At 49.1% G+C, this 12,469-nt stretch overlaps 6 protein-coding genes across 6 annotated transcripts; 4 read left to right on the top strand and 2 right to left on the bottom strand.

Annotated features, from left to right (window-relative positions):
- Positions 1-376: 376 nt before the first annotated feature.
- On the top strand, positions 377-1,003 carry Z518_02091 (uncharacterized protein; the record flags this gene model as incomplete). Its single annotated transcript, XM_013419120.1, has 2 exons — positions 377-744; positions 796-1,003. The coding sequence occupies 2 exons, from the start codon at positions 377-379 to the stop codon at positions 1,001-1,003; spliced, it is 576 nt and encodes a 191-aa protein (XP_013274574.1).
- A 295-nt stretch (positions 1,004-1,298) lies between these two features.
- On the bottom strand, positions 1,299-2,343 carry Z518_02090 (uncharacterized protein; the record flags this gene model as incomplete). Its single annotated transcript, XM_013419119.1, has 2 exons — positions 1,299-1,934; positions 2,026-2,343. The coding sequence occupies 2 exons, from the start codon at positions 2,341-2,343 to the stop codon at positions 1,299-1,301; spliced, it is 954 nt and encodes a 317-aa protein (XP_013274573.1).
- A 419-nt stretch (positions 2,344-2,762) lies between these two features.
- On the top strand, positions 2,763-4,736 carry Z518_02089 (uncharacterized protein; the record flags this gene model as incomplete). Its single annotated transcript, XM_013419118.1, has 1 exon — positions 2,763-4,736. The coding sequence occupies one exon, from the start codon at positions 2,763-2,765 to the stop codon at positions 4,734-4,736; it is 1,974 nt and encodes a 657-aa protein (XP_013274572.1).
- A 2,893-nt stretch (positions 4,737-7,629) lies between these two features.
- On the top strand, positions 7,630-8,683 carry Z518_02088 (uncharacterized protein; the record flags this gene model as incomplete). Its single annotated transcript, XM_013419117.1, has 2 exons — positions 7,630-7,902; positions 7,967-8,683. The coding sequence occupies 2 exons, from the start codon at positions 7,630-7,632 to the stop codon at positions 8,681-8,683; spliced, it is 990 nt and encodes a 329-aa protein (XP_013274571.1).
- A 549-nt stretch (positions 8,684-9,232) lies between these two features.
- Z518_02087 (uncharacterized protein) lies at positions 9,233-10,413 on the top strand (the record flags this gene model as incomplete). Its single annotated transcript, XM_013419116.1, has 2 exons — positions 9,233-10,159; positions 10,234-10,413. The coding sequence occupies 2 exons, from the start codon at positions 9,233-9,235 to the stop codon at positions 10,411-10,413; spliced, it is 1,107 nt and encodes a 368-aa protein (XP_013274570.1).
- A 129-nt stretch (positions 10,414-10,542) lies between these two features.
- Z518_02086 (uncharacterized protein) lies at positions 10,543-12,168 on the bottom strand (the record flags this gene model as incomplete). Its single annotated transcript, XM_013419115.1, has 8 exons — positions 10,543-10,618; positions 10,687-10,763; positions 10,828-11,081; positions 11,152-11,226; positions 11,292-11,459; positions 11,561-11,904; positions 11,988-12,021; positions 12,075-12,168. The coding sequence occupies 8 exons, from the start codon at positions 12,166-12,168 to the stop codon at positions 10,543-10,545; spliced, it is 1,122 nt and encodes a 373-aa protein (XP_013274569.1).
- Between the last annotated feature and the right edge of the window lie 301 nt (positions 12,169-12,469).

The raw sequence follows: 12,469 nt of genomic DNA, 5'->3' as shown, positions 1-12,469 counted from the left end.
CCAACCGCTCTCATCTCCGTGCAGTGTCTCCCAATGGTGAGTCTTCCGCCGCTTGCCACATGGTACAAGCTACTTGAGCATTCCTTTTGAGGTCTCAGAGCTCATTACAACTAGTAACATCTATGCCTAGAGAACGCACAATGAAGAATGGCTCAACATCATACGTCAGTGCAATAATTGTCACAGTAGACCGTCAAAAAACAATTTGGGTCGACGGAGCTCTATTTGTGTCCGTGCAGGTCGAATCGCCGCAATTGACAAGACGGTCAACTTGTTAAAGTTGAAGAGACTAGCGCAAAAACTGGCTTGTCCGACCCTCGAGACCGGGGCGCCTCCAGTGTGTCCATAAATTCGGTCCTCACTGCACGGGAGAAATATGACAGATCTTGCGGTGGCAGGATTCAAGAATAGATGGCCGTGGGCACTCCACCAAGGTTCTTCGGAGTCCTCGCACAAAGCAATTAGAGACGCCTGTGCAGGGCAAGATATCGGCTTGACCATGTACTGCGCCGAAGCACTAAAGGAGATCTCAATATATCGTGGAAACTACGACTACAAAACAAATCTCATTGGTAGCGGAGAGAAAACCATTCTCGGTCACATGGTGAACCTGGATCTGGAAATGGACACACCCCTCCTCGCTCGTACTGGAGAACCCGTCGCACACAAGTCCGCCAGCAATTGCAAACTTGCATCTGGGATCGCACCGGCACCTGAAATGCTGGCTGCGAAGATAAATGCCGGGTTAGGAACGGAATGGATCACCGTGTAACCGTATTGATTATATATTGCAAGAGATGAGATTGGCCGATTGATTCACAATGGGGTACGGCGAGATGCGAAGCTGCTGACCGCTGACGAAGCTCTTGAAATGGCCACTATCAATGGGGCAAGGGCATCGGGTCTTGAAAAGTTTATGGGGAGTGCGGAGGAAGGCAAGAATAACGATTTCATTGTCCTTTATGCCTCAGGCTTTCACTGTGTTCCGTTTGATCGAGATTGAATAATGACGGGTGGATTTGATCCTGCTACCATGATTGTCTCTTCATGCAGTGGAACCGATGTTGAGATAGCAATGATTGACGGAGAAAGTTGTAGTGCAAGGACGAAAGTTGGTTTCTTGTGATAAGAATCAGATCAAGGACGCTACCAGAAGGCTAGTCAAACGAATACAGGGGAAGTCAGGGGTGAATGCCGGGGTTAAGAGGAACTGTCAGAAATGGTGTACTTACAATAGGGGTAAATCGAGAGACTCTCAGAGAATTCAATTGAATGGGAAGACATCAGATCGACCTGTATTATCCGTAGGTGGCTGCATACCTCGACAGCATGTGCTCCTCCACGGTGAACTCCTTTCCTCCCGAACCGTCCAGTGGCCTAATAACACAATCGGCATTCCCATCCAAGAAGAAAGGGATTGAATATCTATCAGTCCCGCTGGTATTGACCACTCTGTGCACGTTGCTTTTGTATGCTCCACTGGTCCAGCTTTCCAGCATATCTCCAACATTGACAACATAGGCACCCTTGGTCGGTGGCACATCAATCCACTCTTTCGTGAATCGGTTCAGAACTTGTAGACCAGAATGACCGTCTTGGAGCAACAAGGTGATAGCACCAAAATCTGTATGTGCACCGGCACCCACGAGACTTGCATCGTCTGTTTCTGGATGTGGAGGGTAATGGAGAAGTCGTATCGTAGCAATGGGTTCCCGGCAAAACTCAGCAAAGACGCTGGTATCCAAGTTCTGGAGCCCCTTTGCTAGTATTCGCATCAAATGAAATGAGAGCGAGGACAAGGCTTGATGGTACTCGAGCAAAGGCTGTTTGAACTCGGCTTCGGGAATAACGCCGGGATCTGGCCAGATATTTGCTTCTTGAAAAGGTCTGAAGGGAGATTTATTGTCGGGAATCTCACGACCGACGGCATATCCCTGATGAACGTCCATTATCAGTGCTGAAGTTTCCTTATATGGGAATGTAGAGGTGGTACGGGTCAGAATTGTGTCGGTCGGTCAAACCTACCTCTTTCAAGTCAGGTTTCTTACCCTCTTCTAGAACCTGTGCCCCAATCGCCTCATATCCGCGGCCAGGCTTGCCGCTTAATTTGCGTTTCTCACTTTCTGGCAAGTTAAATAATGCTTTTGCCCCTGAAAAGACTCGCTGTTGGAGTGATGCAGGTATTCCGTGGCCTGTCACTTGAAAGAAGCCGCTGGTTGCACAGGCCGTGCGTATTTGTTCGACAACATCATCTACGTCAGGGGACTCAGGATTGCTAAGATATTTGGACAGGTCGACGGTGGGAATCGTGAACGCTGGGCGATCGTTCTCAGCGATGGCCATCTTTACGACCTCGAAGACTGAAGGGGGATTCTACTCTGGATCAAAGAGATAACCCCTGTAGAAGTTTATCCAGGTCTCACAAAGATGTCGATGAGACGAACCATTCATTATCTCTGCTGGCGAGACTCGGTCGGAGGTCTCCGAAAACTTATCTGGGATTTGCTGACCTGATGCAATTGGACAACAGGCAGCCTTGTGGGTCTTTCTAGATTGCTGCCTATCTGCCAATCAAACGTCGACAATTCCTCAGCCTGACACGTGATAGGATCTGTACGACGGGCAATCACGGGGTCGGAAAAACTTTTTTGTCGTACCAGCATCCCGCGCTAGCAATTTTCTTGACAACTTCCACTCGCTCTGGCCCAAACCCACTGCTTTCAGACAGTTCGGGCCGGGAAAATCCAATCGTTCTCACCGATATGTCTGTAATACGGCCTCGACAAACCTGCACGGAATGCTCACTCCGCAGACAGAAGTGTGATCGGAACATCCCCTGCGCACGTTGCATTAAACGTGGAGTCGCCGACAAGTGCACTCGGTACTGGCCCGGTGGATACAACAAAGAGATTCATCGCGTCTACCCCAGGAAACAAAAGCAGTCTCCATCGGCTGACGTGTTCATAGAATATTCAAGCCAGCCAATCGCTCCGGCCCCGACTCTTTTCGACAGTCCAGAGGCACGCACGAACAATTTGGGACCGGATGCTACTTGGGCCGGATCCCAGGGTCATACTCTAGGTGCTAATGAGGTACGACCACGCTATTCGTTCAGTCTTCATGATCCTCCATGGGTACGGAGATCTCTTGTTGGGTCGAATGCGAGCCGTTTATCATGGGTTGCACCTACGGGGCTCGGGTTCAATTCTACCGTTGCGGCAAATGAAGCATTCCTGCAAATGCTCTTGCCAAGTCCTCAGCAGATATGGTATCTGGTAGACTATCACGAGCTGTGTCTTCTATGGTACCATGGCTGCTATCATGGACCTACATTTAGATGGGAGTTATCAAGCGTCTTGACCGACCAAGAACAACAATCCACACTGACCATTCATGGCCTCCACCTGCAGTGGCTTGCTCTTCTCTTCTCTATCATGGCAGGGAGCTTGACTTGTGCGACAGATCGCCGACTCGAGTCATGGGGATTTTCCAAACAAGAAGCTACGAGATTATCTCTGCAATGGTACAAAGCAACCATATCTTGCCTGAATCAAGCCGAATTCACCTCAAATCACAATATCTACTCGATTCATGCCATTGCCACTCTGACCATGTCCGCACACTCTCTGGGCCATTCTAGTGAACTCTCTGTTCTTCTGGGGGCCGCTTTAAGTATTGCTCGGAGCTTGGGGCTTGACAGACTCCACCACGATCCGACGCTGGAAAAGATCACAAACTCTTCTCCCGAAGATCAACGACATAAACTGCTCAAGAGGGAAATGGGCCGAAGATTGTGGTCTCAGCTGTGCGTGCAAGATTGGATGTCTCTACCCTTTTTCGACAGTCACACCATCAACCCGCTTCATTTCACAACGACCAAGCCTTCAAGTCGGGATCATTTGACAATGGATCCAATCCCGGCAACACTTCCGACGTACATCAGCTACGGCAACTATTTGTTTGAAATTGCGCAATTGATGGCCGGCCACCACGCAGCAATGCTCAACTCCACGACCCAATTCACCAAATATGAACATGTCCTCGGCTACGACGCCCGAATGCGATCTTTGGCCACCCAAGGGATGCCCCGATACTTTCACGTCGTCGAGCCCATCGATCCTTCATGGCCCGAGTGGATTCCCTGGGCGAGAAGAAGTCTCACGATATGCTTCGCGCACAAAATTATCATGATCCACCGGGCCTTCATTCGACAGAGCTTCACGAACCCGGCATACTCAATCACCCGCATGACCAGCATGGCGGCCGCGAAGACGATCCTCAACGAAGCGAAAGGGGCCCACGATATCGACGGACCCATCATCTGGGTCGACAAAGCCTTCTGCGTCGTCGCCGGCATCATTCTCTGCCTCGACTTGTTCCATCGTCCGGACTCGGACTCGGAATTCCCAACCCACAAGACCCTCGTGACGGAATGCATTGAACTGCTGAGGAAATTCGACACTAGTATCGTCGCCGTGCGAGGAGCCCGTCTCTTAAACGCCCTCATTATGGAGAGGGAGCGAGTTGCTTCGAGTCTCATTTGGCCGCCGCGAAGCATCAAGACTTCGGGCATTTTCAAGTCTCTTGCTACAGACGGTAATGAGTCTCAGTCAACCGACTCAGAACATGAATTAGATTCGATGTCGCTAGCGGAGCTGTTTCCGCCCCAGGCAGGGTTCTGTAATCGCTTTCTGTTCGAAGAATTGTTGAACTTTGATAATACGTCGCATGGGTGAGCGGTTTGGGGAAGGAAATGCAAAAATATGCAGGACGAGTTGAGCATCGTCTTGTTGTTCTGGGAGAAGTCTTCCGAATAACCGACTGCGATCATATATCTGACCTTCTTGGGAACCCTCTGGGATGGATTTGAGCGGGACACATTCAGAAATGACTCACGATACCCGAAGCGATGAGTAGTGTCATTTTGCTGGCAATACTAATCCGGAGTATCGAGGATGGCGTTGAATATCTGGCTACCAGGTAGTGAAACGGAGGTATTGTAGTAAGCCGCTACGACTGTATTGACTTCCCGACGGGAATGAATTGATGTAGTTAGGTGACTTCTCCAGAATCGCACTCCAAAAGGCGTTAACTGCAGCGAAGAAAATCAAACTCCCGTTGAAAAATCCATCTTTGTGGACTGAAACTCTGCAGTACACGAATCGGTGGTCCCAACAGGAAGACGGACGTTGTATTGTTGATTGCCGTTGACAATGTAGGCGGCTCTTGAGTCCACTGAGGCCGCGTGTTGAAATGTCGAATCGTCAAACGTGTCTAGAACCACTGGATCGGAAATAGCAGTCCTTTGAGCTTTTTGAAGACTGAAGATGCCAACGGGTAAAACTGTGATAATTTTGATATGGAAGAAGTTAATTATTGTCGAAGACACGTTGCAATGACCATTGCGGATGGACTTCCCTAGAGAAACGGCTTGGAAAGGTCTGACATAGTCTAGTAAGAGGCTGTTTTTGGGCTGACTGAGTACTTTTTGCCCTTTCAGTCAAAGGCCGGATTGATTTTTCTGAACAGCCAGCCTGGCGCCAAACGACTGTGACAGGCACGAAACGGCTGTGGGTCATATATCCATAGATATTGTTTCATATCATCCCCGGTAGCATATCCCCGATTCCTGACCGACACGCTATAAACGACTCTGCAGGGCAGCAATGATAACAGCAAAGAAGGGAGTGGCGCGGAAATGGAGGATCCTAATGGTTGTCCAATCGGTGGGGAGTTTGGCCGAGAGAATCTGGGATTTGCGGCTGAAAGGTCAGGACATGGCCCGGGGAATGCTCTCGCTTTGCATGACCGAGTGAGGATCGGGGGTATTTTGTTTCCAATTCGCCATTCTATTTTATTCGAGACCTTTGTTGGAGATTGAGGCGACTGTAACCCAATAGAGCCATGAACACAGGGATATAACGAGCTTGGCTTCGAGGGCATTTGCGGATCTCTGAGGATTTTTGACGCGCTGTCAAGTGTATCTTTCGGTCATGGGGTATCAAACACGTATGGATGGAGAGCGAACGACTTTATGCCTGGATGCTGGACTGACGGATGATTTTGTCGAACTGAAAATGAGGTTTTGTTTACTTACATGATGAAAATTCTGACAAAGAACTGACTGATCCTAAGGATTAGTGATATCTGGACACTATAACACCAAGCGAAGATGTCGATATTTCTGCTTGATTGATTACGACCAAGACACCAGGGTTGTTGATCGCGTGCAAATGCGGAAGAAAAATTGACCCAGTCAGACAAGCAGGGTGGACTGGAAGAGGTTCTCTTGTCTGACAAGCTGCGCTTTTCGACTTCGAATTAACGTGGTGAGTCTGTATGGACAATTTTCGACGGATCAGCCACAATCGCCATCATTCCCTATTCTTCAACACCCATGAGAACCTTCGATGTGCTACAAATACCGCAATACTTGTGATCCTCCATAGTCTCGACTGGAAGTGCAGCTTCCCAGGCTTCATTCGAGCGAAGCCACGGCTTGTTGAACATCATACTCAACGACGACCACTTGGCTCCTTACGTTATTGCCTCAGCTCCTACTCGGGGCCAGAAAAGGACGGAATGCTGATTGTCTTTCCAATTCCGGTGAGATTTGGGTCAAGATGCTATTGATGATGTGTCTGAGCAGATAGTCGCCGATAGAACTCGCTCTAAGCTAAACCTACGGCTACGCCTAATCCTTCTACTTTCCAAAAATGCCCTGTTCCCTTGATCGACCTGCGATTTCATGTAGGATGACAATCCCAGGCCCTAGCTGGCCGTGCTGCTCGATTCGCCGGAAACAGAAGCAATCATCCGCCTGCGGTGATGGGTGGATAAGTCACAGGAAGCCCGAGTTTAGTTTGGAAAAAGAGAGCCCCAGAAAAGGAGGATTTCCTGGATGAAGAGCTGGAGAAGATGAATACCTCGGCGTTGATGTGAACCTGCCCTGAAAAATTCAGAAGCTGCCGTGTTTCCCTGGGAAGAGCAGCTGCTGTTGGCCCATGACAGTGATATGTCGAGCCGTCTGGAGGGAGAGAAATCTACTCATTCAAGGAGCAATGACACCTTGGAAATATTAGTCTTCAATCTTCCGACTCTCTCGAGTCCAAATGGAAGTCTCCTATACACACTCATCTCTCAATCTCCACCACGACTGAATCCTAGCAACGCCCCAGTTCCGCAATTGGGTGCCTTTGATTGGCGGAAGTCCCCTGGAAGGTGACCAGCTCCTTACCCTCCTTATATCTACTTATTCAATGCAATGAGAGCTTTCACAGTTCAAGGGCAGCTTTGTGACAACAAATCTTCTGAGCCTACCTCTCCTCAATCCATGCGTCTCCACGTGTGGTTTGTGCCACAGAGCCTTCCACTCAATGAAGTAGGGCAGGGTGTCGACTTCCTCTTTTGAACCACTTATCTCCACTTTCTCGCACTTCTTATCAACCCTTTGTCTTCATCCACACGGGGGGGATCAATTATAATCTCACCGAGTATGCTTTTCAGATTCAAGGATCAGAGTTTCCCAAGGCAAAGTCACATCTTGAGCCGTCATTACCGAAGTCTGCGATTTTTTGAAGCCTTTTTTCCCCTTTGCGCCCACTGCGAGCCAGGAATTCTTGGTCAAAAATGACATCTGAAAGGCAAGCAAGTTCAGAATCCGTCACAGTGGTGGGTGCTGGTATCATCGGCCTTGCCTCAGCACTGTTACTTGCTGAAGAAGGGTTCCGGGTTCACGTCGTTGCCCGAGACCTACCCGGAGATGGTGGGATCAATTGGGCTAGTCCATACGCCGGTGCCACTTTAATTCCTCCTCCTGAAATGGGCGAGGAAGAGATGGCTAAGGAGTCATATCGTTGGTATGAGAAGCTGGCCAAAGAAGAGCCCGGCAGTAGTGTTAGAGTAAGCGTATCCTCGATGACGATCGACCGTTGAATATGTTAATTTCTAACGTCCTGCACGGCAGATTGCGAAAGCCACCGAATATTACACGGACAGGGACACGGATGATTCAATCTGGTATAAAGACTTTGTTAAAAACTATGAGCGTGTCCCAGAATCAAAACTGCCAACAGGCTGCAAAATTGGATTCTCATTTGAGACCTGTCTGGCCAACCCTGACGTGTTTTTACCCTGGCTCAAATCCAAATTGGACAATCTTGGGGTTGAATTTACCCGCGCTGAGATCAAGTCTTTATCTGAAGCAACTGAGTTGACTGGTTCTTCCATAATCGTCAATGCTTCCGGACTAGGTGCCAAAGTTCTGGCGAGTGACGAAGCTGTGGTGGGCTACAGGGGTCAAACCATGTTTGTGAGGAGCGACTTTGACGAGGTGATTTTGATTCAAGGAGCCGAGTACACCTATATCATTCCTCGAATGTTTTCAGGAGGAGTCGTCATTGGCGGAGTTAGCCAAGAGAATGAATTAGACGGCGCTGTGAATGTGGATATCAGGAAGGACATCTTGCAACGGATAAACCGGTTGGGGGTGACACATGTTGATGGGGACAAAGATGTTATTCGGGATATTGTGGGAGTGCGTCCTGGTCGCCATGGCGGAATCCGGGTCGAACTGGAAGGAAGAACGGTCCATGCATATGGCTTCAGGGGAGCTGGCTACGTCTATTCGCTCGGGGCTGCTGCAAAGGTCAAGAGGCTGGTTTTGTCAATTCTCCAGACGTAGTCGTCGAAATGTTTCAGCCTTGTCGGTAGGTGTCTTCTCATTGCTACCAAGTAATCTTCAAACTAGGTTCCTATAATACCCTTGTAAGCTACGTGCGGCGACCTATCCAGCGGCTTATCGTTGTCCAAAGAGCTTTCGCGTACTGTAAGATAAGGGAGCCTCGTCGAGATAAGCATCGGTCCAACCAATTCAGAAGGCGACTTTCGCTCATCTCCGAGGCCATAGATGAAAATGATTCTGGGCAAGCAATGCCACGACCTTCCCTTCTCGATTCGATTCTAAGATATTTTAGGGACAGGTAAAATGGGGTTCGCTATTAATCACATCATCATGCTGCGGAAGCATGTGAGAATGAGGTACCAACCACGGCAGCTAATTTAGTCATCGAACATGGCAACCGAAGAACAACTCCTCGGTCGGGTCTGCCTGGTAGTCTGATCTTCAACAACATATCACATGCGAGGGCTTTATTTATTTTTTTAGGGACATACGGAGAAAGAGATACACAGCCCTTTCATTGTGAGGAAGTCCATCAGTCTGATTCTCAACATGATTCAACCGACGAGAACCAATGTTTTGCTGGTAGGCAGTGGTGGTGTGGGCACGATGGCCGCATACGCGCTTGAAACTGGCTGCCAGGCCGAGGTGACAGCTGTACTGAGATCGAACTACGAAGCTGTTCAGAAGGCCGGGTTCTTCATTGATTCCATTGAACACGGAGACGGGATCGGGCCTTGGAAGCCCACGAAATGTAAGCCCCATGTTCAAAGAGACTCTGCAAACGATCGAAAGAAATCGCTGAACGGATTAAATCAAGTGTGCAACAAAGTTCCGAACGTCGCAGAAGAAGGGATAAAACCTTTCGATTTCATTGTCGTCACTACCAAAAACATTGCCGACGTGAAACCCACGGTCGAGGAAATCATTGAGCCGGCCGTAACTCCTGGCCACACGACCATTGCGCTCGTCCAGAATGGACTCAATATCGAAAAGCCTCTGATTGAAAAATATCCAGAAAACGTTGTCCTGTCTGGAGTTAGCTTGATTGGCGCCACAGAGACCGCGCCTGGCAAAATTCGTCATGACGACAACGATGTTCTGAAAATTGGACCGTACGACTCCCCCAAGATCCCCAAGGAAGTCCGTGAAGCAGCGGCCAAAAAGTTTTGTGAAATCTACAATGCCTGTGGCAAGGTCGACTGTCAATTCGACGATAATGTCCTGTACACTCGGTGGCGGAAGCTCGTGTACAATGCCTCGTTCAATTCGGTCGCAACGGTTCTGCGATTGGATACCACGAGGATGAGAATTTCGGAACATATCATCGATAATTTAATTCGGCCGGCAATGCTGGAGATCAAAGCTGCTGCGAAGGCTGTGGGTGTGGAGCTTCCGGCGGATATTGCTGAGGTCATGATTAGGGTGGACCCGAAAGACACTTACTTCAAGCCGAGCATGTGTCAGGACATTGAGAAGGTTTGTGTTCTTTAAGAAACAGTGGGCCAGAAGAAATATTGGCGTGCAACACGCTGACCGGTTCATCTTGACAGGGAAATTACATTGAATTCGAGAACATCGTGGGTGAACCGATCAGGGAAGCTGAGAAGCTTGGTGTTCCGACGCCAACGTTGAAGATCATCTATGGGTTTCTGAAGGGACTACAGTGGAAAACGATGGAAGCAAAGGGGCTGGTGGTGCCCAAATGGAGTGAAAATAGTTTATATGGTTGAGCTTCCTATCTATCCGAATCGCCGACAACACAATACGGAAAAGACGTTGATCATTTGAAAGAAATCGCTCGAGAACAGTGACACTATCTATCCACCGTGGCAAACATCACATCATAGGAACATCGTCTCTTACAGCTTGGAGAGAACACCATTGTTCTCCAAGATTGACAAATGACCGCGACTGATTTCGGAGATATTCTTGCAACTGTTGTTGTAAAAAAAACTTTAATTTAGTGGTGTATATCAGCCTGCCTGGATAGAATCGTCACTCACCCTGCAAGACCCATGGTCAATTTAAACTCGTCATAAAGCAAGTTGATCGCAAGTTCGACGCCCTTGGTGCCATTGTACTATCACGGCTATTAGTATTCCATCACTTATCGATCAGCTCGATAGTTGTAGAGCCAAACTTACAGCTAGACCCCAAATGGGAATTCTACCAGCAAAGCAGAAATCCGCCCCTAGAGCCAAAGCTTTGAAAATATCGGTTCCTCGCCGAATTCCACCGTCAATGGCGATTTTGATCTTGCCTTTAGCGACGGGAGCACATTCTCGTAGAGCATCCAAGGTTGCCGGCACACTGTCAAGCTGGCGTCCACCGTGGTTGGAGATGACGACTCCATCAAGGCCGTAGTGGATGGCAGTCGCAACGTCTTCGGCAGTGTAGACTGGATTCGATTCGTAAGAAGACGATCCTTAGTTGGAAATGGGGAACGCCAAAGGGGAAAGGGGGCTTACCGCCTTTAACCCAGAATTCGAGGTCGGATTGACTTTTTAGGAAGGAGATTGCTTCATTCCAGTCCACGCCGTTCTCTTTTGGAAGGCTTGTACGTTAGCGATCAATCTTCACATCCAGAATGGACTCCGGGGCGGCCAACCATATGCCAAATCATTGTCACCACCCTCCAAGTTGCTCATGTCTAACTCAGGTGCTATGTTAGGATATGTCGTGCCAGTGGGCATGCAGAAGCTATTCCGAAACTCGTTCAGCCGTCGACCCAACATGGGCGCGTCCACCGTTAGAATAATCGCTTTGTAACCAGCCTCTAAACGCTCGTTGTTGTTGTGGTCAGCGATCGACAGTTTTTCATCGTCGGACACAATCCGCCTCTCACGGAAGCTCGCCAGGCACACGGCTTTCACTTACTCTTCGCCCTCTTCAATAATTGCTCCGTCAAACCTCGACTTCTCAACAGAGTCACTTGCATGGCGTAGGGGTTGGTCCTTCCCTCTCCTTGCTTAATGACATCTTCCAACGAATCATTCGAGTACGTAGAAAGTCCCATGGCCACATTAAGTGCGGCGCAGGCCTTGGACGTTCCGATTTCCCCATCGGGATGAGCCAGACGATGCATGGCAGCTGGAGAGAAGCCGAACGGGAAAAGCACTTTGCTGCCCCAGATAGTGGTGCTGGGGTCGATGTTCGAGACGTTGCGGAGAATTCGAGGGCGGATACGATATCGGTCAAAGGCGGCTTCGTTGTCACCGAGTCTATATGTATGCAGGAGAGAACGTGTTAGAAAACAAAAGACTCTCTCCTCGTGGCTCTGACGATGTGGTGGAAGAAGACGAACGTTATCATGTCCATGGCACCTTCGTTGAAGTATTCTGACTGTGGTCAGCCTTAGTCAGGACATTAGGGGATGATACTGTTATTATACCCCGATACATCTTAGGAAGTTTCTTCGATGCCTTTTCCTTCAGATCTTTTATGCAAAAAACCTCTGGGTCCAGTGTTCTTCCGCGGTTTGCCATGTTGATAGAGATGAAGATGTGGTCTTGACAATGTTACCCGGGGTACGATGACTTGGATGGAAGAATCACTCTTCGTTGAGCCGACTCGAGAAACCTGTGTTTTTATAGAACATACAACTTCTCCGTACGGCTGATAATCTGGAGCCACGCCCTTTGCGTCAAGGGGACCGGCGACAAAACTAGTCCACTCGCCTGCATGTCGAGTGGATATATCTACGCCCTTTAGGTTGGTTCGGTCCTGCTGACGCCCTGCTCCGCTTGATAGATGGGACAAGCCCCAACCGGTGCTCCTCTGCATCTT

Source organism: Rhinocladiella mackenziei, assembly GCF_000835555.1.
Source record: "Rhinocladiella mackenziei CBS 650.93 unplaced genomic scaffold supercont1.2, whole genome shotgun sequence".
Taxonomy (NCBI): domain Eukaryota; kingdom Fungi; phylum Ascomycota; class Eurotiomycetes; order Chaetothyriales; family Herpotrichiellaceae; genus Rhinocladiella; species Rhinocladiella mackenziei.
Note: the sequence above shows the minus strand (reverse complement) of the source record. Positions and strands in the feature narration are given on the sequence as shown.